This window comes from Brachyhypopomus gauderio, chromosome 4 (assembly GCF_052324685.1).
Source record: "Brachyhypopomus gauderio isolate BG-103 chromosome 4, BGAUD_0.2, whole genome shotgun sequence".
Lineage (NCBI taxonomy): Eukaryota > Metazoa > Chordata > Actinopteri > Gymnotiformes > Hypopomidae > Brachyhypopomus > Brachyhypopomus gauderio.
The window spans coordinates 2092434-2118316 of NC_135214.1; the positions used below are offsets into that span (position 1 = coordinate 2092434).

The 25883-nt window shown below is 42.3% G+C and overlaps 3 protein-coding genes across 4 annotated transcripts in view; all 3 read right to left on the minus strand.

Annotated features, from left to right (window-relative positions):
- Nucleotides 1-13496: 13496 nt before the first annotated feature.
- LOC143511783 (uncharacterized) lies at nt 13497-19289 on the minus strand. Its single transcript, XM_077001428.1, has 2 exons — nt 18817-19289; nt 13497-18716 (listed from the first exon to the last, which is right to left on the minus strand). The coding sequence occupies exon 2, from the start codon at nt 14915-14917 to the stop codon at nt 13946-13948; it is 972 nt and encodes a 323-aa protein (XP_076857543.1). The 5' UTR covers nt 14918-18716; nt 18817-19289; the 3' UTR covers nt 13497-13945.
- Nucleotides 19290-19438: 149 nt separating this feature from the next.
- LOC143511793 (gamma-glutamylaminecyclotransferase B-like) lies at nt 19439-21843 on the minus strand. Of its 2 annotated transcripts, XM_077001441.1 has the most exons (3): nt 21693-21766; nt 20701-20758; nt 19439-20226 (listed from the first exon to the last, which is right to left on the minus strand). In XM_077001441.1, the coding sequence occupies exon 3, from the start codon at nt 20224-20226 to the stop codon at nt 19756-19758; it is 471 nt and encodes a 156-aa protein (XP_076857556.1). In that variant the 5' UTR covers nt 20701-20758; nt 21693-21766; the 3' UTR covers nt 19439-19755. The 2 variants fall into 2 exon arrangements, with proteins under 2 accessions (XP_076857556.1, XP_076857555.1); XM_077001440.1 differs by lacking the exon at nt 20701-20758 and having other exon boundaries at nt 21693-21843.
- A 383-nt stretch (nt 21844-22226) lies between these two features.
- The window catches only part of sytl5 (synaptotagmin-like 5), a 7808-nt gene continuing 4151 nt past the window's right edge, over nt 22227-25883 (minus strand). Inside the window, exons 9-13 of the mRNA XM_077001411.1 lie at nt 25695-25856; nt 25484-25592; nt 25163-25292; nt 24840-25048; nt 22227-23880 (exon numbers count right to left, since the gene is read on the minus strand). Of these exons, the coding sequence (XP_076857526.1) occupies nt 23738-23880; nt 24840-25048; nt 25163-25292; nt 25484-25592; nt 25695-25856 (753 nt within the window). The 3' untranslated portion in view covers nt 22227-23737. The remainder of the gene's footprint in view (nt 23881-24839; nt 25049-25162; nt 25293-25483; nt 25593-25694; nt 25857-25883) is intronic.

Sequence of the window (25883 nt, forward strand, 5' to 3'; positions counted from 1 at the left end):
CTGAAATGATCTTTTGAAAACCTGAGCGATTAAAAACAATGCCCTGAAATGCGCCACCACCTCGCACACACCCGACCTCTCTCTTCCTTTGTCACACCAGATGCGCTGGAGCAGCAGTTCAGTTCAGCGAGTGGAAGGAAGCGTCTTCAGCACAGCACACACGGTCACAGATAGACTTCTTCTACCGTGCCCCACCAGGTAACATACACATCAAAGTCAAATCGTACCGTTTGCACTCTAAGCCCAACGTGAAACCATTTTGTTGTGCAGTAAAATGTGTCATACAGCACCAAACTACTAAGCATTTTTAGCCGACTAGTCACCTGATAAACTAGTCGCTCTAGCCCAAATCAATGATAGATAACGTGAGGACGACCACATACAAATAATTAAGGTAGAGTTTGCAAATCTATGTGTTAAGCTGAACGTCTTCTGTTGTATAGGTTTTGTTAGACAACATAAATTAACACATTCATTTGTGAAAGAAGAAACGGGAAGTTCCCCATTACCTGTGAAAAATGCCCATCTGCATTCATGTAATGACAACACTCAGTAGCCTATAACTCCTTCTCCTACTTTTTGGTCTATTTACTGTCTTAATTGTAGGCCTATATTGATTTACTCATTGCAAAATGTATGCAACAAGGCCTGCAGACAGTGGAGGGTAAACAGAAGTTAACTGAATGACATGACTGTAATATTGGATATGAATTTTAAATTTCATCAGTTCGCTGCGTGACTTTTCTCCATTGAAAACTCACGTTTAGAGAATGTTACAAATAAAATGTCACATTTCATTCAACATATGCTTGTAATTTTTTTATAATGAAGTGTTCCATGTGCGCTAAAAAGTGCCCTTCACCCCCCCCCCCCCGAGCACTTGCCCCCCCAAAATGTCTGTGCACGCCACTGTATATGTATATGGTAATGTGAGATAGATAGATAGATAGATAGATAGATAGATAGATAGATAGATAGATAGATAGATAACAGGGAACCCGCGGATCCTTAAAAAGTCTTAAAATGTCTTAAATTTAGTTTTCCATATTCAAGGCATTAAAATGTCTGTAATTTTATGAGGGGAGGCATTAAATTATTATAAGTGTGTGTTGTTCTTTGTTCTGGCGCGATGTGAACTTTGCCGAATCTAGCGCTAATGCAGAAAATAACCGCTCCAGGGTCCTAGTGCTAGATTCCTAGCGTTGGAGTATACGGCCTCAACAACGTCAACAATCCCCCCCCCCCCCCCCCGTCAACGCTGTGGAACACACCTGCATCCCCGGTAATAGTATTATTTTTTCTTGTGAGAGGTATTAAAAAGGTCTTAAAAGTCATTGAATTTGAGATTTAAAAATGTGCAGATACCCTGGATAGATAGATAGATAGATAGATAAGGAGTGTGATAATGAAAGTGTTGTTTTCATTTCAATTATGAATTTATAGAAAAAGAAGCAGTGGAGGCATGAAAGGATGTTTAGCCTACCTACCAGGAGAACCTTTAAACATTAAAATGTGCCATATTTTGTCAATTGTGATTTTTTACACCGCAATCGAAATTTGTCCTCCGCTTTTAACCCATCTGTGCGGTTAACACACACACACACCAGTGATTACTAGGGGGTGGGCAGCCCTAGCCCGGCGCTCGGGGAGCAGTTGGGGTTAGGTGCCTTGCTCAAGGGCACCTCAGTCATGGCCTCAGGTCTGGGAATCGAACCCACGACCCTCCGGTCACAAGACCAGTTCCCTAACCACAGGACTATGACTGCCCCAACCATCGATTATAACACACTGTTACACAACACAAATGCTTAAATACATTTTAAATAATAAATCATTATTGTTTGTATTGTACTGTGTTCTCTGGCTTTCTGGCTACCGAACATGTGGTCGCGGATGCAGAAGTACAATTACTCACATTGCATACATTTTTTACTTTTTATTGACAAACAACCAGTTTAAACAAAGACTTTTACAGTGTTGACCCGTCTTCTTTAATTCTTTTGCAGTTCACCTCGACATGCTGGATATCACCTTCTGGGCAAAATCTTGAGTGATTGCAACCCATTATTGCCTAATCAGTACTTGGAGTTGATCAGAGTTTCTGAGTTTTTGTTTGTCCACCCTCTTTTTGAAGACTGACCACAGGTTCTCAACGGGATTGAGATCTGGGGAGTTCCAATGTTGGTTATCCGAGCCACTTGGTTACCTGTGTAAGGATGTTGTCAGTAGCTTTTTCTACTGGAGGAAGGGAAGAGAAAATCAGCAGGATCTTCCAGGTTATCACGGAGACAACCACTCGCAGGGGATCAAACTGCTAGAAAGGGTTCTGGAGCTAGAAAGGGCACTGTCTAAAGTCCTGTGTCAATGTGAAAAACATCTTGTCCTTACCTGGCAGGACATACAGGTGCATCTCAGTAAATTACAATATCATCCAAAAGTTCATTTATTTCAGTAATTCAATACAAAAATTGAAACATATATTAGTCACTCAGTCAGTCCTGTCCATGTCTTCCGTTGCTCCTCACCTTTTTCAGGCCTGTCCCTTCCCGCTTGCTTTGCTCTCAGGTGTTTCTGGTTTAGGTTTGATTTGTTTGGTACTTATACTCCCTGTGTTTCAGTCCCCCTTTGTAAGTCAACGTGTTAATACTTTCTGGTGTGTGTTCTCAATATTCCCTAGTATACAGTTGTATCTGGTTTGTAAGTGTTGTTCCTTTGTCTATGTGTTGTCTACGGCTTGGCTAGAGGAGACTACTGGTGTTAGTTGTGTCAGCACCCCCCCCCCCCCCCCCCCCCCCCCCCCTTACAGACTGACAGAATGTTGGCATATCATAACTGATAGGAGTGACTCCAGGATATAAACTTTGGAAGTATTATTAGTTTAAGTCTCTGAATGAGACAGTACAGTCCAGATAAAAGGTGTTATAAAAAACCTATTTAAAAAGTTACAGTGGAAGAGCCCATAATTATGTATATTAAATATATATTCGGGGTGGGACTTTAACGCGTTAATTTCGATTAATTAATTACAGGGAAAATAACGAACTAAAAAAATTAACACATTTTAACGCATGAGACACTTTTGCACCTAGGAATGTTTCTCAGTGCACGAGTTCCAGACATACAGATTATATGGACGCACAATAAGATCATGGTGGAGATGACTGAAGAGGCTACGCTGATGGATGGGAAATTTAAATATAAGAAACTTCCAGATGGAAGTACAAACACAAATAGTGTTATTTGCACTTTATGTAGGAAGGAGTTTGCTTATCACAGGTGCACCTCCACCCTTCATTACCACCTCAACGCAAAACATGTTGGAGCTAACACGCAGGTCATTAATGATAACTTAGCTGATAAATGTATTCCTAAAGAGAGCGGTCTACAGTCCACAGCAATCCATCTCGCCAATGAATTGGTCAATTTGTCTGACGTGGACTTTGACATTTTGTTTCTTAATTTGAACCCCGACATGTGGTCGAGTGTTGACTGGCGACACTGTTTGCTCGTACTAGGAATACATTTAGCAGCTACGTTATCATTACTGACCTGCGCGTTAGCACCAAGATGTTTTACGTTGAGGTGGTAACGAAGGGTGGAAGTGCTCCTGTGACTTCAGCGTCGTTGTTAGCAACAAGAATTATCTTGGTGTGACGGCTCATATTATAGATGATGAATGGAAGATCCAGTCATTTGCTTTGAGCATGCAGAAGACCACTTCTAGGCATGCCTGTGGCAGAGGCCTAGGAAATTAAAGAAAAAGTCTTCCATCAAAAATGGTATTAAAATACATCTTCTGATTTACTTCAGTTCTTCTTATTCTTCTTATTCTTCCAATGTCCTGAGCAAAACTCCCAAAATTAAACAACATTTTTGGTTAGAATTTCCAGTGTTTTGAAAACTTTGCACTGTTTTCTGCACTCATCTATTGGTCTGTGTAGTAGACTGGTGGAAAAATAAACAAGATGTTTAAATTTATGCTTATGTTCATCATTCAAACTTAAGTTAATATATCTCATGTTCAATACTGAAATGTGATTAATTTCGATTAATTAATTACAAAGCTTCTAATTAATTCGATATTTTTTTAAATCACGTCCCACCCCTTATATATATATAGCCTAATCATAAAGATTTTACAGACCTTTTAAAAAAATATCCCAAGCAAATTCACTTCATTTCCCATAATGCCCCATTGGCTTTCCTAAAGCTTGAGAAGCTAACAGTTTTGTTCTGAACCAGTTTATTTTGTGCTGTTTCAGTAATGGACATGTGTAAATATTGAAGTCATTTACACAGCAGGCAGGGTAATGATGGCTCATAGCTATGTGTTTGGGTTATAACAGTTTATAACAGAGGTGGGGACTCGAGTCACATGACTTGGACTCGAGTCAGACTCGAGTCATTAATATTAAGACTTTTGACTTGACTTGAAAAAATATTCAGAGACTTAGACTTGACTTGGACTTTTAGACCAATAACTTGGGACTTGAATTGGACTTGAACCTGTTTACTTGCAAAGACTTGATTTTTTTTTACCCCAAATCTAAATTTTAAAACGCATATTAATATTTATAAAGTGCGCCCTTTATAAATATATAATATTTATAAAGTATTTGTTTTATTATTGATGTTCTTGTCTGTAAAGCACTTTGTGAGCTGCTCTGGAAAAGTGCTATATAAATAAAGATTACTTACTTACTTATAAGAGATCATTATGAACTTTATGACTTAGTACATGTCATTCTGATTAAACAGAAGGACTGCAATAATGAAGTAGTGTGTTTCAGTGTAATCATGTACTTATGTTTAGTTCATATTATGCATGTGTGCTATACGTGACCCAGGTCAGGGAGAGTGCTGAGGGTAAGAGCACTGTTAACTGGTACTCACTAGGCTACTATACTTATGACCCAAGTATAGTAGCCTAGTGAGTACCAGTTAACAGTGCTCCCAGCCGAGAGCTTGCTCTTTCAAATGCAGACAGCCTTTCAGCGGGAACATGGAAATAGTTCCACTCAAACCGGCTGGGAACAGCACCAACTTTTAGCCGCGAGCTACCTGCTATGTAGTCTGCAGCAGTGAAATGCTGGCTACACACAAAGGTACTTCCCCTCCGTATCACAAAGTTTTCCCCTTCATCTCTCCTAATTGCACCAACCCATTTTCTTTTTTGCTCGTCGTCAGCCGGAAAACCATGGAAACTGAGATACGGCTGTTTTTGCTTCGAGATCGAGCACCCTGGTGCACTGCAAAAGCTCTTGTTATTGGACTCTGCCATTGTTTAATGTGTAACGGAAGTAACTTTACCCTGCGACGAGAGCTTCCGGAAGAAAAAATGCGGAAGTGTGAAAAGGGCCTATTAATTTCATTTCCGTCCTTCTGACGCAGACCGGCGTTACACCAGATTCTGTGACCGTCGAGTTTTGTGACCACAGGGGGCGCTATTTCACAGTTTCTGTTCAGAGGCACAAACGCTTTACGAATGCTACGTAAAATGAAATGTAAATGAAATGTGCCATATTTTGTCAATTGTGATTTTTACACCCCAATCGAAATTTGTCCTCTGCTTTTAACCCATCTGTGCAGTCAGAACACACACACACACACTAGTGATTACTAGGGGGCTGTGGATCAAACGTACCCAGAGCGGTGGGCAGCCCTAGCCCGGCGCCCGGGGAGCAGTTGGGGTTAGGTGCCTTGCTCAAGGGCACCTCAGTCATGGCCTGTCTGGGAATCGAACCCACGACCCTCCGGTCACAAGACCAGTTCCCTAACCACCAGGCCATGACTGCCCCTAAACTACGCTGATGCACTTTCTTTACTCGTTTTGTTGGTGTCCACAAGCCAAAATATGACAGATGTTTTTATTTACATTTATCGTCTCTTAATTACATAAATGTACTTAAACAAGATTTACCATCCCCTCACCATTGCAGCCAACAAAGAAATCATGAATGGGATGTACAGGTGAGCCTTTTTAACTGGGGTCACCAATTCTGACGGCAGCCATCAGAATATGTGACCCCACTGAATCTCCAGGTAACAATAGTAGCCTACACCGTGACCCCACAATAACAGAAAACAATGAAAAAATAACCCTAACCTTTTATTAGTCTATATTTAAACATTTTATCCAAATGTTTAGAATAACCATTCGTAATGACAGCATCTTGCTTACGATGAAGCTTGCTATTTTCGTGTAAAATGATGTAACGAAACATTCTTGTTTAAGTACATTTATGTAATTAAGAGAAGATAAAATGTAAATGATCTGTCACCTTTTGGCTGGCGGACACCAACAAAACGAGTAAAGAAACGCATCAGCGTAGCATTCGTAAAGCGTTGGTGCCTGTAAAAAAAAAAGACTCGAAAGGACTTGAAATTCCAAGTTTCAGACTTGGGACTTGACTTGACGGTTGCTTGTCTTGACTCGAGACTTGACTTGAGTTGACTGTCTTTACTTGAGACTTGACTCGGGACTTGAGGATAAAGATTTGGACTTACTTGAGACTTGCAAAACACTGACTTGGTCCCACCTCTGCTAACAGTAATCCGAGCGGACCGCTGCCCAGACTAGTGAGAAGTAACAGACCTCGATAGGTTTAACTTAACAAGTCAATAAGCGATTGGCTAAGGCAGCGTTATGGTAGCCAATCAGAGCCAGTGTTTTTACACGTGCGCCGAAGCACACGACACAAACAGAGAAGAGACAGAAATGGCGAGTCAGGAGCAAGCCGAAGAAAAATTAGCATTTTCAAGGTGGCGATATAAACATTATTTAAGAAAATACTTGAAGTTCCTGAATGTCTACCAGACTGGGTATTTGAATTATTTAATTAAGAATAGAGGTTGTATTGTTAAGTTTACTTCTGTTGTGAACAAACAGTTGTCTCAGATTGAGAGAATTGAATTTTATTTGATAGATGTAAATGCACTTTATATAGTGTAACTGTTTACTATTTTTTTTTTTTTTTTTTACAAAGATTTGATATTTTAAAGGATTTTATCCTGCACTAGTCTGTGGATGTGCAATAAATATCAAAAGTTAAACACCTTTCTGATCTACTTATTTCAACTGACTGTAAAAACTGCTTTTTCAAAAAAAATCCTTATTCATTGGCATATAACTTTTTTTTTTACTGTAATGCAAATAGTTACTTTCCCTGGTAACGAGTTACTTTTATTATAGAGTAATTCAGTTACTAACTCAGTTACTTTTTTGAACAAGTAGTGAGTAACTATAACTAATTACTTTTTTAAAGTAACGTTCCCAACACTGCATATTACACCACGAAATCAATGGCATTAATTAAACTAGCAAAAGCATCAGTTATGTTAACATAGGCTGTATTTATTCTAGCTAATAAAAGGGGCATTGACAATACAAGCTTGTGGTGTCTCTAAGGATGTCACTATCTTTCTTTTTATCAAGGTGGGTCATTGCGTGGTATGGATGCCTGGAGTACCAAACGGTCTCCAGTCGTTTAATAACAAACAATCGAAGGGTGCGGCAGGTGGAAGGTGTAGCAGAACCTGTCTCTACTTTAGCATGAAGCTGGTTACAAACCATAAAGACGGTACTACAGTAGTGAGCCAACTGTGTAACGATAAAAGCCCATCCCAGCCGAATGACTGAATCCCCACCGGCATTATAGCCCCTAGGGGGTATGAATAATGAACCTGCAAGGAAAGAGACAAAGAGAAACGGCTCCAGCCATCCACATTGGAAATGCTTTTAATGAGACCCCCCCAACCTCAGCTTGTCTCAGCAGTCAATTAAGTCCAAACTCCACCTCTCAATTTTAGCTGCACCACTCAGGGAAAAAACAAACAGGTTTCTCGGTGATAGAACATGTCCTTGGACTATAGGATAGAGTGACAGTGCTGTAAGAGACAGCTGGCAGGGTATTGTGTGTCTCCAAGAAGTAAACTCTTAACCACATGGGAGGGGAGTGTTTCATAAGACAATAATATGAAGTGACAGAAAATTTGCTGCTAATTTGTTTTAGCCTACAATGTAGTTCCACAGTTTATAATGTATGGCAGCCTTAAACATGTTTGTTTGCACATGACGTCTTTTCCCCAGAACGTTGTGAGCTTGGATCTTGAAGATCTTTTATCTTGTGTAAACATGTTTGAAAAAGCAAGGTTTTGTGCACGACTGTGCAATTTATATTGTATTTAAGGGCTGTGAGAATATGAATAAAGTCAAGTGATTGGATTTAGCCCTTGTTTTATAGGGCTGGTAATTGAGGGACAGCTGCGAACTAATTATGAGGAGAAGAGTATCTGGGTAGGTGTCGCCATGCATGCTGGGGGTTGGAGTTTCTGGAGCTGTGCAGCATAACAATAGTTCAGTATTTTAAAAGTTCCTCAACTGGTACTGAATCAACTGTTTCTGAATGTTAACATGCAACATTCATGAATGAAATACATTTTTCCAAAACAAATGTCTTGTCACAGCTCTAATGATCTATATGTAAAAATTATATTTCTTAATCTGTACTTAAAAATTAAATGTTACATTTAATAAAATTTGTCATTTCTAAACTTCAATTATAAAGGAGTGGCTATGGGACAGAGATGTACATGATGTGTGTATGTGCATGCGTTGTGTAGTGGGTTTGATAGACGTGTGAGAGAGATGTATGTTTGTGTGTGTGTGGGGGGGAGGGAGAGTCTCTAAGGCGAGGAACTATGAAATGAATGAATGAATGAATGTTTCAATTTATATTTCGCCTTATCTAGATACCCAAGGCGCTTTACAATTGTTAACACAGCTACGTTACAGACAACCAATCACACACCGGCGAGAAGCGGCAGCCAATTGCGCACAGCGTACTCTCTACTGGGATCCACAGCCCCCTGGGGGACTGAATGGGGTGCAGGAAGAGGAGAGAGAGGACAGACCCTAGTGACAGAGCACCATCCACCACTGGGCATAAATTCACATACACATTCATGCACAGACACTCAGACAACAACTTGGTTTTTATTGAACAGAGAGACACAGACACACACTCAGGGAGAATTTGTCTGGGACTGCCAATATACCTAACCTCCATGTTTTTGGACTGTGGGAGGAAACCGGAGATCCCGGAGGAAACCCACGCGAACACAGGGAGAACATGGAAACTCCACTCAGATAGGGACTTGAACCCAAGACCCCAGTGCTGAGAGGCAAACGAGTTAACCACCAACCCACCATGCTGCCCGAACTATGGCGACAGGGGTAACCAAGTAAGCATCGGACTTACAATAAAACTCGAGACAAAAGAAGGGACAACCAGCAGCGCACAAACACATCAGCATACCCGTCAAGTGTCCCGTTTTGGCCGGGAAAGTCCCGTATTTTACCGCTCTGTCCCGGCGTCATCCCGTATTTTTTATTTTCCCGTATTTTCAGTTTTCAATTTTTATTTTAAAGCATTCATGTGCCGCTCCAAACAGAATTCTGTCACTAGCCTCGCGAGAACTGCCACCCAGACTACTATACTGAAATGTCTCCCGGTATAGTAGGCTGGCCTACCCAGAACGGCGTCTCCCGTCACGTACTTCGCCATCGTCACAGACAGGCATCCTAGAGCAAAGGAGTGGAGCTCTGGGAAGGATGCAGGCGAGAACATACCAGCCTTGGTACTACCCAGGAACTTAACATAGGGTCCGTACGATGACATGGCGTGGTACATCTTCAACAGACCTCTGACTGTCTCCACCTCAGCCCCGTTGCTGCCTGGGCCAGTATGGGTGCCCGTGCTGCCACCACATAACTTGCCATGACACAACATGCACACCATGTTGATCCGATGTAGAACCAAGAGGTTCAGAGCTCTTTCTTCCCCTTGGGGTGTTAAGCTGAGAGCCAGGTTATGACCCGCCTCACGGGATACGGATCTACTTGCCTGTATTGGGGATGCTTTGCGGGTGGTGTTTTGTGTCCGGAGGGTCGCCTGTGCCGAGTCCTGATGGGGCGGGTCTGTTGTGTGGACGTGCGAGGGGCCGGTGTCGTGTCTCTGGTGTTGATTTTGTGGAGGGAATCTACAGTACATACTACTGATGAATTTACTTAAAAACTACTTTAATAAACTTCTCAAATCTAACAATCACTATCCTACTCTTGGAGTGCTTCATATTAAAAATAAAATAAATTTTTTAAAAAAGGGAGAAATTCAGCAAACTCAGCAGTAGGACTTGTCATCTTCCAATCGCCGGCAAAGCTTGGTGGGCTCCGCTTCACCGGTAGCGCTGCGTACCAGGCTGAGAAATCCTTATCTCCTCTCTCCAATCCGCTCTGCACAACGATACTTTCCTGCGGGCTCGTCATGCAAGGCAGCTTTGCCAGTTCTTATATTGCGGGCATGGGGGCCCCGTGTTTGAGCGCTCTGACCTATAGACACCACCAGCCCCGTCGACAGGGGGGGACAACCGGGTCTGTTGTCCCGGGCCCCAGGGCCAGGGGGGCCCATCAAAGAGCCCAGCAATTTATTTTTTATTTAAAGTCTATAATTTTAAATAATCTTGAAATCTTTCATTAAAATAAAATTTTGTACTCAAAATAAGCTCAATGGCTATAATATATATGTTTTTTACCTATCTGCATATTTTCCATTAAGTGCATATACCCCCGCCTCCCACTGAAAAATGGTTTGATCCAGCATCGACCGTAACCGGCTGGTACCCGCACAACAGCGGGAAATAAAGTAAACAGAAATCTGGAGGCAGAAAAGAAAGAAAAAACATTTACCTGACGAATTTTAATGTATTTTAATGCATTGTGTTCCAGGTTTGAAAAGTGCTGGAATTTAGGCTAAAGTACTACTTCGTTTCACAACAAATGTAATTCCAGGACGAAACATGAGAGAATGTGAAGACGTTAATATTGGGCGTTTTGAAAAATAAACAACCATTAAATAATGTAAATAAAAAGCGAATTATTTCGAGTATTTGTATAAATATTTAACTTAATTAAGTTTAGCGTTCAGGGAAATATTGAAATGGACCTTTAAAGTGACGTACAAGTGCTTTAATTCCAAGGTGTATGAACCATTGTTCATTGCGCTGAGGCGCGGCGCGCGCGGAGTTACAAAATTCGAGAGGTGCACGACCTCGCGAATCGACAGCGCGCGAGACCCTCGCGCACGTTCGGTGCCACTGCGATTACGTAATTTTCGCCGCGCGAACCCTCGCGCCGCTCGCGTCAAGTATAAACCAGTCAGTTGTCAGAAACAGCTGATGTGTGGCTATATTATATACTATATGACCTAACAAGTATTGTTTGCTACAGAGAAAATTCAAAAGCGGGGGGGGGGGGGGGGGGGGGCACATGAAACTTTCTTGTCCCGGGCCTCAGCAAGACTGTCAACGGGCCTGGACACCACAGTAGATGCTGGTAGATGCACCTCGCGGTCTGGTGCCCATGAAGGACTGGGCCTTGATTTCTGCTTGATACCCAGCGATTGTACTGGATAAGGTAGTATTGTTGGCTGCCAGTGTTGAGACAGTGGCTATAAGTGCCTTGAGATCCCACGGAAGAGAGAAGACCTTTGTAGTGAAGACTAAACTTGAGAGTTAGAGCTGGTCACTGGTCTACCCTCTTTTGCTATATTCAACCCCGGTGTGTCGGCCAGAACACCACTTGAGGCCAAAATGCATTCAACTCTTTATTCTTCAGTTCAAGGCAGGGATATGAATGTGAGGTGTGTGTTACAGGATGGCTGTGTATAGTGCAAATGTGTAGTTGTGTGTGTGGTTCTGAAAATACAAATACAGATATGAGATGTATAATCTCCATTTACAGATAACAAGCACAAATAGAATAAACAGTACAACTGGTGCCTTTGCACCCTCTGGTGGCGAATATATGCAATTGTCTTAATGACTTAATAACGCTGTACAACGAAATATGTAACTACTCATAACAGCGAAATAGTATGCTATGTAAATAGTTATAAGGTAACAAATATACAAACGTAAGGGTCGGACATAACACACACTGTAAAGAAACAAGTCATCGTAACTGAACTAACTTAATAATCACGTGCTAACCGCTAACAAGTTAGCTAAACCCGTGCGGTGAACTCAAAGCGCCGTGATCACACGAACGCAAACGTGATCATATTACATTACAACTACTACTACATTACATCCTCCGCCATCCAGAACAACAATAAACTTACATTAAGTCATGTACGCACGAACGATGCACTATATACAATCAAAATCCCTCGACGAACATCACACAACGGGCTCCCCACAAAGACCAACTGAAACGAACTCGTCAACTGCCAGAGTGATGACGTCACGTCCAGCCAGTTAAATGGTTACGCTCCTGTAGGGCCTTTTGTACAACCTTCTTTTCGAGACTCGCAATCTGCTCGATTTGACCTGTGGCTACTTGTGAGTTGGCCTCTCCGAAGAGCATGAAGGCTACAATGAAGGGGAGACTTATAGGAAGTAAGCAAGTCAAGTGTTACAAGTCAGTCTAGGCGATGAGGTGGAGGTGGGTGTTTAGCTAATAAAAGAAAAACCACAGAGACCCCGCATGGATTCATTCAGTGTATTTGTCCAACCTACTTGAATTTAACTCGCAGGCTAGAACCAGGCATGGGCAACAGAACCAAGACTTTTTCTTGAGGTTTAAACTCTCATTTTACAGCCTTCTGATCAAACCTTCTTTTCATAGAAGCCTGTACCGTAGCAAGAGAGGCTTGGGCAATGTCACATGCCTTGTGAAGACGTTCGCGAAATTTGCTCACATAAGCCAACAAGTTGTCTACTTGAGCACATCGGTCATTCAACAATTGTTCTTTTAGTAACTTTAAGGGACCACGCACAGTATGAGCAAACACCAGTTGTGCGGGGCTAAAACCAGTAGGTTCCTGCACGACCTCACGGAGAGCAAGCAAGGAAGGCCAACCCTTCATCCCAGTCTTTTCCAGACTCAAAGCAAAAAGAACGCAACCGGGTCTTTAAAGTCTGGTGAAAACGTTCAAGGGCTCCTTGAGATTCAGGGTGGAATGCTGATGATGTCCTATGCTCAATGTTTAGCTGTTGAAGCACTTGGGAAAACAGTTTACCTGTGAAATTGGTTCCTTGGTCGGTCTGTATTGTTTTTGGTAGACCAAATATAGAGAAAAAGCGCACCAAAGCTTTAGATACAGACTTAGCTGTGATGTTTCGTAAAGGAAACGCATCATCAAAACACCCTCACATAGGTAATACACATTGGGATTTTCCTGTACTTGCTTTCTACAGATAGCAAGGGTAGGATCAGTTTCCTGAGGATTTTTTTTTGAAAAAGCAGTTTTCACAGTCAGTTGAAATGAGTAGATCAGAAAGGTGTTTAACTTTTGATATTTATTGCACATCCACAGAGTGCAGGATAAAATCCTTTTAAATCCCAAATCTTTGTAAAAAAAAAAAAAAAAAAAAAAAAAAAAAAAAAAAAAAAAAAAAAAAAGCTAAAGTAAACATTTACACTATATAAAGTGCATTTACATCTATCAAATTAAATTAAATTCTTAATTTAAACTTAAACTTAACAATAAAACCTCTATCCTTAATTAAATAAATCAAATACCCAGTCTGGTAGACATTCAGGAACTTCAAGTATTTTCTTAAATAATGTTTATATCGCCACCTTGAAAATGCAAATATTTCTATTCGTCTTGCTCATGACTCCTGTTTGTGTCGCGTGTCTCTCCGTGTCACTGGCGTGCTTCAGCGCGCGTGTAAAAACACTGGCTCTGATTCGCTTACTGACTTGTTAAGTTAAACAGGTGTTACACCGAGAACAGTGACCTATCGAGATCTGTTACTCCTCACTATCCTGGGCAGCGGTCCGCTCAGATTACTGTTAGTATATCAATATATAGTAACACACCGCTTTTAATGACCAGTAACGTCAACGGCGTTGTAACGACAGGAAAAGTAATTAATTATATTATCCCGTTACTGACAAAATGACGCCGTTACCTAACGCCGTTATTTTTAACGGCGTTATTCGCAACACTGGAGACAAGGAACAAGTAAACACATCCTGCTCTCTCTGGCGTGCCTTGTTACAAACAGCTTTGGTGTGTGGTTTGTCTTCCTTGAACAAGTCTGTTAAATCGAAATCGACAGCTTCTGCTTTATTCTTACTCTGAGAACGAGTAATAACATTAACAGGAAATACTTCAGGGAAGTTCTGTTGCAACACATCACTCTCATCCGATGACACAGGCTCAACTACTACTTCTGGAATGGGAAAAACCTGACCACCAGCAAGGTCATTACCTAGAATGACATCCACACCATTGACTGGTAATGTAGGCCACACAGCTACCCGTACCGGTCCAGTAACTAGTTCAGTATGCAGATAGAGGTTATGAAGTGGTACACTCACCGGAGTTGAATGAAGACCACATATCACTGCATATGAGCCACAAAACGTTTCTCTACTCAGGGGTAACACCTTACTTGAGAGTAAAGTCTGGGCAGCACCTGTGTCCCGTAATATCTGAACCGGAACTCGCCACTTGTCCGTATCAGACAAGGCAATAAAGCCATCCAGAATAAAAGGGCGGAAGGTCTCACAGTTATCACTCGGTCTTCTGCCGGTGTTCACCAGAGAAGCAGAAATGCATGCCACCTCTTTGGGTTTGTCCCGCTTTCTGTTCAACAAAGCACAGTCAGCAATTATGTGACCTGGGTGCCTGCAATAGAAACATACCTGAGTCTCAGAAGGATGTAAAGGAGACTCCCCAGCAGTCTTATCTCTGTCTCTTTTTAAGGGCTTTTCATTCACAGGAGAAGCCTTAAACCAAACCCCTTGACTTCGTCTGTTTCTTTTCTGCTGTGCATTATTCCCAGGTGATGTAGACCTGGTGATATTCACAGAAGAGAAAACAGTTTTATGAGTTAACACAATCATCTGTTAACACAGCAGCTTCAGAAAGAGTCACCACCCTTTGCTCATTTAAATGTACCACCACAGTCTCAGGCAAAGCGTTCTTAAAGTCTTCAAGCAAAAGAAGATCCTTCAATTGTGAAAAAGTGGTTACTTTAGAGGCGGAGCACCACTTTTCAAACAGGGCAGTTTTCTCCCTAGCGAACTCAACAAATGTTTGATCCGCTGATTTTGAGTGGAATCGAAATCGCTGTCTGTAGGCCTCAGGCACTAATTCGTAAGCTCTGAGCACAGCAGCCTTAACCTGGTCGTAGTCAAGGCTTTGCTGCAAACTTAATGAGGAACACACTTCCTGCACCTTACCTACCAACTTACATTGAAGTAACAATGACCACATATCTTTTGGCCAGTGTAGAGTAGTAGCAACCCGTTCAAAGGCAGTGAAGTAGGAATCTACCTCAGATTCCCTAAATGGCGGTACCAAAGAGATGTGCTTGCTGATATCAAACTCTGAAGAACGTGTGACCGGTTGCCTGTGGGAGGACGCTCTACTCGCTTCTAACTCCAGAGCACGCTCACGCAGCAACTGTGTTTCACACTCCTGCTGCTTGATTGCAAGGTCCAACTCCTTCAGCCTTATAGCCATGTTCAGGTCCAACTCCGCCAGAGAACTTGGCACAAGGGGAGTAGTGACAGGAGCTGTGCCCGGAGACGTTCTGGGTGTCTGTTCACTGGCCTCCGCCGGTGAAAAGACTCCCATTTCATCCTTTGCAGCACTGGCACCCTCCACCCCAGCCAATACAGCAGGCTGTTCTCTTACAGGGGACTGCGAATCTGGAGACACTGGCAACCTACCGTCATCACGCAGTTTAGCAAGCAAAACATCTCTAATCTCTGCTTTCCTAGAAGAGCGCAAGACAGGCAAGTCAAGTCAACTTTTATTTATAAAGCACATTTAAAAGCCACAAGGGCCAGCCAAAGTGCTGTACAATGCACTCATACATATATGAATAAGAATTAAAATAAGAATATTAAAAATAGAATGCACTCATACATATGAATAAGAATTAAGATAAGAATATCAAAAATACAAATACAAAAACACACAATTTTCTAAGTCTTAAATAATTATATCAAATAAAAAAATAAAAATTAAGATTATATAAAATTAACCTGAGCATTTCATTTCTGTTGGTTTACCTTATGAGCACTGGAACGCTTGAGAATACATAAATGTTTTTAACTTGGACTTAAAAACATCTACTGAGGATGACGTCCTGATAGAGACAGGCAAATTATTCCACAGTTTGGGTGCCGCAACAGAGAAGGCTCTGTCACCTTTCGTCTTGAGTCTGGAATATGGTACAACCAAGTGTAGTTGATTAACTGATCGTAGAGTTCTCTGTGGTGAGTACGGGCAGAGCAGGTCAGAAATGTAAGTGGGAGAGATTCCATTTAGGGATTTAAAAACAACCAAAAGAACCTTAAATTCAATCCTGAACTTAACAGGGAGCCAATGTAAGGAGGCCAACACTGGAGAAATGTGCTCCCTTTTCTTAGTTCCTGTCAAGAGCCTAGCTGCTGCGTTTTGGACAAGCTGAAGACGTGACAGAGCTGATTGGTTAATACCAAAATAAAGAGAGTTACAGTAGTCAAGCCGTGATGTAATAAAAGCATGAACAACTGTTTCCATATCTTTAAAAGTTAAAATAGATTTAAGCTTAGAAATTTTCCTTAGCTGATAAAAACTGGCACTAACCACTGAGTTGATCTGCTTATCGAATGTAAGTGAGGAATCAAAGAAAACTCCAAGATTCCTGACGCAGCTCTGAGTATTCATTAATAATAAAGGCTCCAGATGTTTAGCAATTGATGTTACGTTGTCTGGATGACCAAAAATAATAGCCGCTGTTTTGCCATCATTCAGTTTTAAAAAATTTTTAGACAGCCAAATTCTTATGTCCAGCAGGCAATCACGTATCACGTCTATAGAGCAGTTGTCAGCTGCACATTATAGAACTCCACTACCATCAGCAAATCAGCCTTTCTACACTGGACCAAACCTTCCACAGAGGCAGACAACACAAACCTATCCAAGTGAAACTCCATACCCACCCGAAAAGGAAAAAAAAAAACGCCTCCAAAACAACTACACCACCAAGCACCCCCCCACCAAAAAAAGAGACAAACAAACAAAAAAAACCCCTAGACGCAAGGACGAGCCCCCATTTGTTACAAGTCAGTCTAGGCGATGAGGTGGAGGTGGGTGTTTAGCTAATAAAAGAAAAACCACAGAGACCCCGCATGGATTCATTCAGTGTATTTGTCCAACCAACTTGCACCAAACCAACAAAAGAATAACAGGCCGTTTCTCCGGGGATAAGCAAGGCCGACACAACAAACAGAACCCAACACTAACTCCAACCCAAACACTGACTTTACCTACAAAAAAAAAAACAGTCAACAAAAAGACAAGAACCCAGCCTGGCTCCCTAACTAAGCCAAAACCAGGAGAAAATCAGAACAAAACTGGCGCTTACCCCCTTCCAGCCATAGGTGTTTACAGTCCACATAAAAGATAACAAAAAGAACCCAACATATTTACAAACAAACATATACAAACCAAGTTGTAAAATGCATCTAGCAAAGAGCACTGTCTCAACCATCTAGTGAACACACACACACACACACACACACACACACACACACACACACACACACACACACACACACACACACACACACACACACACACACACACACACACACACACACAGGTTACACAGTTGCCAACAAACACACACAAGGCCACCATTCCGGGCAACCCATTCACACCATTTTCCCCCTCTCTCCCACTTCCTGGATCTTCCACCTTTATACTTCTGAGGGATTGACTCCACCCACAGCAGCCACACCTGGGCACAGCTCCACCTGGATGTGGGGAAGGGAATAGGAGGAAAAAGACAAAGAGAGAACACACACAAAACAATAACCAGCCCAACTGCCATAACAGCGACCTAGCCCTTCGGGATCAAATATTATGTCCTTGGGCGGAACGGACGATCCGATCAACCCGGACACCATGTCTCCATAGCGCTTGAACAACTGTGACCATTCAGTACTGTAGGCTAATGATCGAGCAGCTACTCGGAAAACCTCCATCCACCCAACCTCCTTTTCCCCCCTTTTGGACTTGCCGACCTCACAGGCTGTCTCATCTGGTTTCCCATCAGAAGCAACAGTGGGGTGGGCCCAGAAAGTGGGTGCTAACGTGTTCTTTTGGGGTTTTGCTGCGATGTTTGCCGCTTTTCTTTCTCGCGATTATCTCGCATGGATCGAACTCCCCCTCTTCCTCGCTGCCGTGACAATAATCATGGATGTCCCCTGCAGAGCCTGGCAAGATATTTTGTAGCTATCTTACCCCTTCACTTTCAACTCCTGTCTACTTCGTTCTCTCACTTTTCCCCATCCCTTTTCTCTAACTGTCACAGCTCTTCTGAGACTCACTCGTCCCCTCTCTGGCCAGGCCGGCTGGTGCTCCTCGTGTGAATCGGGGTTGTCTTCGGTCCCTCGCTCTCCTGCGGATTGGCTGTGGTGTGCTGTGTTTCCCGACATCTTCGTTTGGAGGGTTTCTGCACGGTGAGCGAGGTAAGATGACCAAGGGAGACTTCATGGATATAGTTGGATCCTCAATCGTGAGGGCTTGTGTCACCGGGTTCGCTTTAATGACCTCATCAATGGCTTTAATCATCTCTGCGGCTTCTGTGTTGGTAATTGGTTCGTCCATCTCGTTTTTGGAAAATATCTTTTATCTTGTGTTTTTCTTAACACAGAGACAAAACATACATATGATGAGACACTAACAAAGACAATCCTCTAAGAGATTAAACGCGTGCCTTCACAAAGTTTGTAAAACAACTTACCGTTTGGCTGTGAAAACTCATTAACGAGCAGCCGTCTTGACTGAACGACGAATCAGGTGTTACGGTCAATTCAGTGTCCTCCCCAACACTGCGCATGCGCGAAATCATTACGCATAAATCTGCTGCTGCGTTACTCGGAATACGGGTCACGTCAATGACGTCAGACGTGCCTTTGCAAATGTATACATTCAGATAGATGGATAGATAGATATTTATTGTAGTGATGATGGGCAAGTGAAGCCTCATGAAGCACTGAGTGTTTCCTAACAATTGTGCCGAAAAAGATTCGAAGTTTCAAGGCTTTAGTGACATCTGGTGGACAACCGAAGCCATTACAACCTCTAAAGAGCATCACTGAACCACTGGCACCGTTTCAATCCTAAGCCAGCAATTAGTTAAAAGTTAGCAAAAGTTACACGTTACAAGCTCCGACACAGCGTTTCGAATCACTCTGATTCAGGAAGAGTGACACGCTCCGAAGCCTCGTTGTTATTTGCCCATCACTACTTTATTGATCCCCAGAGGAAATTAAAGATGCAGGTAACATAGGTTATTGTAGGTAAACATTTTTATTCGTATATACTCATGATAGGTTGAAATAATGCAAAACTTTCATGCTGGGTTAAAAAAATACCTGGTTTTAATTGCTACACCATTAAAGTTTACTGGTTTACTGTGTGGTACTGAATCAACTGGTTCTGAATGTTTACATGAAACATTGATGGTTTTTTCCAAAACAAAAGAACGTTATTTTGTAACAGCTCTAATGATGTATTCAGTTCAGTGGTGGAGCTAGACTTTTTTTCAAGGGGTGGCCAAAGGATGAGCAAGGCTTTATCAGAGGGGTCCATATACAAATGATGAACGAAAGGAAACACACATTTTCTCGTAAAATTACCATTTTCAGTGGGGTTTGGCTCTGCCACTGATTCAGTTACATCAGTGCATGTCTCTGGCTTCTCGAGTCACATACCGAAGACCGTGTTCCCCATGAGAATCATAGCTTTCAAAAGTTGGATTCTGAAGCCACTCGGGTTTGTGAGTGTTAGTACTATACGTAAAAGCCTCAAAGCTATTCCCCATGTTAGGGGTGTCTTCTCCCTCTCCAACACACTCCTCCATCTCAAGTTGGACCCGTGAGCGCTGATACATCTGCGGGCAGCTTTCGAACCAGTCCAGGAACTTCAGCATCTTGTCATCCACGATGTAGACCTCTCCCTGGACCCTCTGGCCTTGTCCAGGGATGTTGAGGAGGAAGGGGATGTTGTACTTGCCTGCTATAACCAGTGGATATTTTTCAATGGTGCGAGCGCGGCCAATGAACTGTGCCCTGCCGTTGGCTGTGTTCAGCATCCTGTCGTAGTTGGGCTGGCCTTTCTTCAGAGTCCCATACACGAAGATGTGCGTCATCTGAACAGCAGGGAGCACAAAGCTAACAATCCTCTTTCAGAAGAACCAAAATGGTGTTCACCAGTCTTTAGAGGATAAACTGACAAAACATTTTGAGTGTGTCAACCGGGCTAAATTTGTCATTTTATAAGGCCTGTTTAACTTATTAATGGTATGTTCACCAAAGTTGGGTTACCGGCTGGATATAAACTTTGGAAGTATTATCAGTTATGTAAGAGTCTTCAGAGACATTCTCCCAACGAGACAGTACAGTGGAGACAATATATGCGTTAGATATCTTACTGAAGCCATATCATGAATTGAGCACATATGACAGAAATCTTTGTTATTGTGCTTTGGTTATATGTTGATTTTTTTTTATGATTTTATATGCTGTTATGATAACAATAATTATATCATCCTACAAAAGATACTCCACTAATCTACACAAATCATTAAAGGTATGAGCGATATAAATGACCACTGTGATTTTACCTTTGGTACTGTAGCCTGCAACCAATCTAGATGTACTACATGTAAATGTGTTGAACACCTTTGGACCAAAAGGATTCAGGATTTGTCGTTTCCAGTGGCAATTTATGTAATATATATAATGAATATAAGTAAGGGAGACCGGGTATGGTTGTAACACTTTTTGCTTCAGCACCTGTAACTCACTGAATTTCTGAGCTAGAGTTCTCAAACTTTTATACAAAGTACAGACATTTGTTTACTACAAATGGCACCAATTCAAACCTCAATTCAAATATCACAGCCCTCGTGAGTTGACGTCAAATACATGGTGTTTCCTTGTTACATCCTACCCCACTAGCAGGGTAGGTTGTAACACATGCTGGAGTAAGTTGTAACAACTTACAAAAGAAGCAAAAACAGAGGCTACACCATGCAAAATGCTTCAAAAATAGGTTTTTTTTTAAAATAAAATAACAATCCAGAACAATGTCTCTCTCTCTCTCTCTCTCTCTATGACTGACCATAACTCATATGCACTTCCTGTTTTACTCAGGAGTGTGTGTGTGTGTGTGTGTGTGTGTGTGTGTGTGTAAATTAGTGTACTAGAAAAACCTATTTAACAATATGTATACTTAATAGGTGATTTGATATTTACAGGGGGAACATGCATCACAATTTACCTGAGAAACTACAGTTTAATGTAATATCATTCATATGGTTTTATCTGCAATAGTATAAGTACTAAACAAAAAATAGTCTTGATTCAGCAATTTACTTTAGAGTTTTTTTCTCTATGGAATCTGCATGTGCCTGTTTCCAGCCTTGATATTCACCATGTGGGATCAGGGATGAATTGTGTAAATACTGGAATGATCATATGACTCCTATCTTACCCGTCATCGGTGGAACTGATGGTGTTACAACTCTCCCCATGTTACAACCATACCCGGTCTCCCCTACTATACATATAAATAAGTGTATACATATCCTGTATATCGGGCAAGTGTATTTACCTTAACGTAGGCTACTTGTCCATAAATCAAATAAACCGTAACCTTACGGTATGCTTGCTTCCCGTTAAAAAATCTACTTCCGAGTTTACGCTACAAGATGTCTCCGTGTGCCGCGTCATCGTATCACGACATTATCATGGCACAGTGTGTGTCGCCATCTCTTGTAAGTGTCAGGAGTAGCACACTTTATATATGTACGAGTAATAATCCTGAATAGACCAACGAAATAAAAAGAAAATTTCAATTTCAAAAGCGGAATTGATTGCCGGTCCCTTTTTTTTCCCACAAGGCTATTGCCTCAGAGTTAAAATGGCAGTAATGGCTCTTTCTTCTTTTATTGGGTGGGTCGGTAATGTAGTCAGGAATACATTTCTGGATGGACAAGAAAAAAATATAAAATTGTGAAAATTAAAATGACAAATGCAATGTAATACAAACCAATAAAATGTGCAGCTGTTTGGTGATATAAGTGCTGTCACATTTGTGTCAAAATCTAGTAGCCTATTCATGAAATGAGTTGACAATTGAGTACAGTAAGGTTAATATTGAGTTTATTCATTGTTATCTATGGGTGACGTAGTGTCCCTGTTCAGAGACGACATTACACATAAACACACTGAACATGCTGTGAGTCTAACTGATTTACAGTCAGGCAACAAGACACACTGTGGGTTAAACATTAAACATATAGAAGTCACACTCAGCTGTTCATAAAGCCTTATAAACACTGAGCAGGAGACTACAACATATAATAAGCCTGAAATGTGCTGTTGAGTGTCATTTTTAAGGCTTGCTGCATGGAACAGGAATGAAGGACTTGCAAATGGAATGACTGTTCATGAAAACCTCACAGCAACACAGTATGCCTGCTGGGACATTTTTTTAGACTTCAGCTCAAATGTCAGAATAAGGGCTCCACACTGTGGTGGTTCAGTGGTGTGTGCACGTCTGCACATCCAGCAAATGTCTCTAAAAACTTTATCCTGAAGTGTCCATTTTCTCTTCCTTCCTTGTCTCTGTCAGCTTTTGAACAGTGTAAGTAAACACTCAAGACTGGAGTCATTATGCCTGGCTACATGTGTACATGGAGAGCATCTGATGAACAGAAAACTCCCATCTGACACTCGTGAACACCCCCATCTGACACTCGTGAACACCCCCCCATCTGACACTCGTGAACACCCCCCCATCTGACACTCGTGAACACCGCTCCATCTGACACTCGTGAACACCCCCCCATCTGACACTCGTGAACACACCCCCCATCTGACACTCGTGAACACCCTCCCATCTGACACTCATGAACACCCCCCCATCTGACACTCGTGAACACCCCCCATCTGACACTCGTGAACACCCCCTCAGGCATGCAGAGTTGAAATGGGTGTTTTGGGTGAGTTCACTGAGGTGTGATTGATTTCTCATCATTGAGGTCTCATCGCTACAACAACACATAAAAACAGACCACGCTAAATCTGCTGGGATTATCTACGTTCACACTGCACAAAGAAGTGGCTTCTTTGGCATAAATGTGTCTATTGTGCCTAATAAGTGTGTGTGCTTTACAATGTTTTGTGCAATGTGCACATTAAAAAAATGTGCGCCCTCATGTTGTGTGTGTGTGAGTGTTTTCATTATTCTTTTGTGTGACCTTAAGCAGTGTGCTCAGTTTTGTGTTCACAGCCATGGCCTTGTTGTATGATGTCATATTCATTGACATTTTTGCAACATTTGTGCATGTATGATGTGTTTGTGCAGTTGTGTGTCACAGGCTTATGTAAGATGCGTCTGAATAAACAATAAGACAGTGTGTGGTCATGTTCTTGAATGTCAGTCAAGACGCAGTGAGTGGTCACAGCTGGTCTGTAGGATGATATATATGTGCTCTGTGCAGGTGTGTGTGTGTGTGTGTGTGTAGGGGTGGATGGATGATCATGTGGCTTCTATCTGTGTACACAAAGGGCACTTTTTCTTGAAGGTGGTGAGGAGTGGAAAGTTCTGGACGAGTATTGCATGATTGGTGTGTGTGTGTCCCGCCGTCTCCTCTACGTCTTCCTCTTCGCCATGCTGGACCGCAGCATGAGCGTGCACTCCTGCGGAACCTCGGGGTTGTCAATCATGCGTTGCCATAGCCGCTGCTCCTCCCCATACGAGTCGTTCCAGTCCACCTCCTTCCCGTAGCTTAGACCTGCAGACCAGAACTTGCCGTCAGCGTCTGGCTGCCTCCTGAGCTCCGGAAACGCAGCCGTTTTTTGTGCTAAGAACCCGATAGTCAGTGAATGCCAGAGGCGTAGTATTAATGAAAGAGTCTATTCAGAAGCAAGAGGCTTAAAAAAAAAACCCAAACCACGCTATCATCTTGCACCACACTGAGCATCTGGATTTGAATGAATCAGCATTAGACACAGTAATGAGATGATTACTTCATGCACCATTTATGCAAGTCATTCAACATGCTGTTTCTTAGAGCAAATAGATAAGAGGATACGGGAATATTTGGACTCACAAGATGTAGTCAAAGCTATTTCACAAGTAAATGACTAGTGAAAAATTAATCACTTTGTCAGCTCAGTAGACTCCAATACATTGGGAAACATATTAAAGCATAATTGATTTAATACTTATTTTACAACAACTGAGCAGCGTCTGTAGGAACAGGTAGAGTGTAGGGCTCGTAAGATTGAGGTCATGGGTTTGATTCCCAGAGAGTATGTGCACTGTCATTCTGTCAGTCACTCTATAAGTGTCTCCCAAGTCCCATGAAGTTACAGGGCCAATGGAAAATAGCTTTGGAACCTGCTTGGCAGTAGGCAGAATAAGCTTTGTCTTTAGAGTTACATGAGAAAGGTACAGCTTCATATTTTATACTCTTACACACCAAGCACATACGCACATATGCACATACGAGAGAGAAAGTTCCCAGAAAAAGAGACACCAGTTGTACACCAGTGTTTATAGACTTTCATTCCTCTTCCAACACCTTTCAATGTCACTTACTACTTCACATCAAATGAAAAAAAAACTGTATAAAAAAATTGGAAGCCCGGATGTTAAGAGGTAAATTATATTTGGATGTGGAAGATGGAGAGAAAGAGACAAAGACAGAAAGGAGAAGAAAGTCCACACACGAGGGAAAGAAAAACCAACCGGTCCCAGCTCCTAGACGGACTCCCCCGAGGAAGACGTTACTGGCAAGAGGCTCCTTGTCCCAGACGGTGAGCTCCAGACACACGCTGTCCAGGTCGCTGTGCTGCAGGCCGCAGTAGGTGAAGGTGTGGTTCCAGCGCGGGCTCACCGAGCGCCGCACTACCGCCGTCTTGTGCTTGGTGTTCTTCTTGTCATCGGGCAGCAGGTACCTGCACGCACGCACACGCAGTCTGACGTTACGGGTCTCGTCTTCTCGCTGGACAGGGCACGCGCACGTCTGGGCAGCGTGTGTGGTGTGAGCGACGACGGCCGTTTGTATTCACCCCTTGACAAACGGGTCTGAGGACCCTGATTTGACAGCTGTCAGGTTTTTGGCTTCTTTAACCAGCAGTTCTACCATTCCTCCTTTTGGTAGAGTGATGCTCTTCTTCCCTTTCAGGAATCCTTTCTTCACTGGGAGAGAGAGAAAGAGAGAGAGAGAGAGAGAGAGAGAGAGGAAGGGAGAGACAGAGAGGGAGAGGGAGATGGAGAGAATCATATAAAGAATCATATAAATATCCAAGTACAGACAGAAATGTTACTGCAGTTTGTGTATAGTAGTATAGCATCGAGATGGATTTACCAGAAGTATTTGTCTATATTACCTTGTATTTGGTCCAATGGCAGTGAGAGGTTCCTCTCTGCAGGAATGTACTTGAGAACCACGGTGAGTTCTCCCTTATACTGCATCACTGAATCGGCTGAGCCCTCGGTCTGCAGGAGTCCAACATCAGAGAGTCCATCAGAGAGACTATCAGAGAGACCATCAGAGAGACCATCATTACCAGTACATGGGGGGAGGGGTGTATATCTCACCCTGGGCTGCAGGGAGAACCACTCCTCTATCTGAGTGTCAAACTCCCAGGAGTCAAAGGTCAGATCCGTCTCTCCCAAGAAACTGTTGTGTCCGAAGCGGTCGTTATGCCACACAGACACCTGCAGAGTACGTGTCTCCAGCTGGGAGTGACTGACTACATACTACACAGAGAAAGAATAACAGTAGCA

Coding starts and splice junctions, on each gene's coding strand:
- LOC143511783 (XM_077001428.1), bottom strand. CDS start 14,917: ATGATTGTGTTAACTCATAAAACTGTTTTCTCTTCTGTGAATATCACC.
- LOC143511793 (XM_077001440.1), bottom strand. CDS start 20,226: ATGACGCACATCTTCGTGTATGGGACTCTGAAGAAAGGCCAGCCCAAC.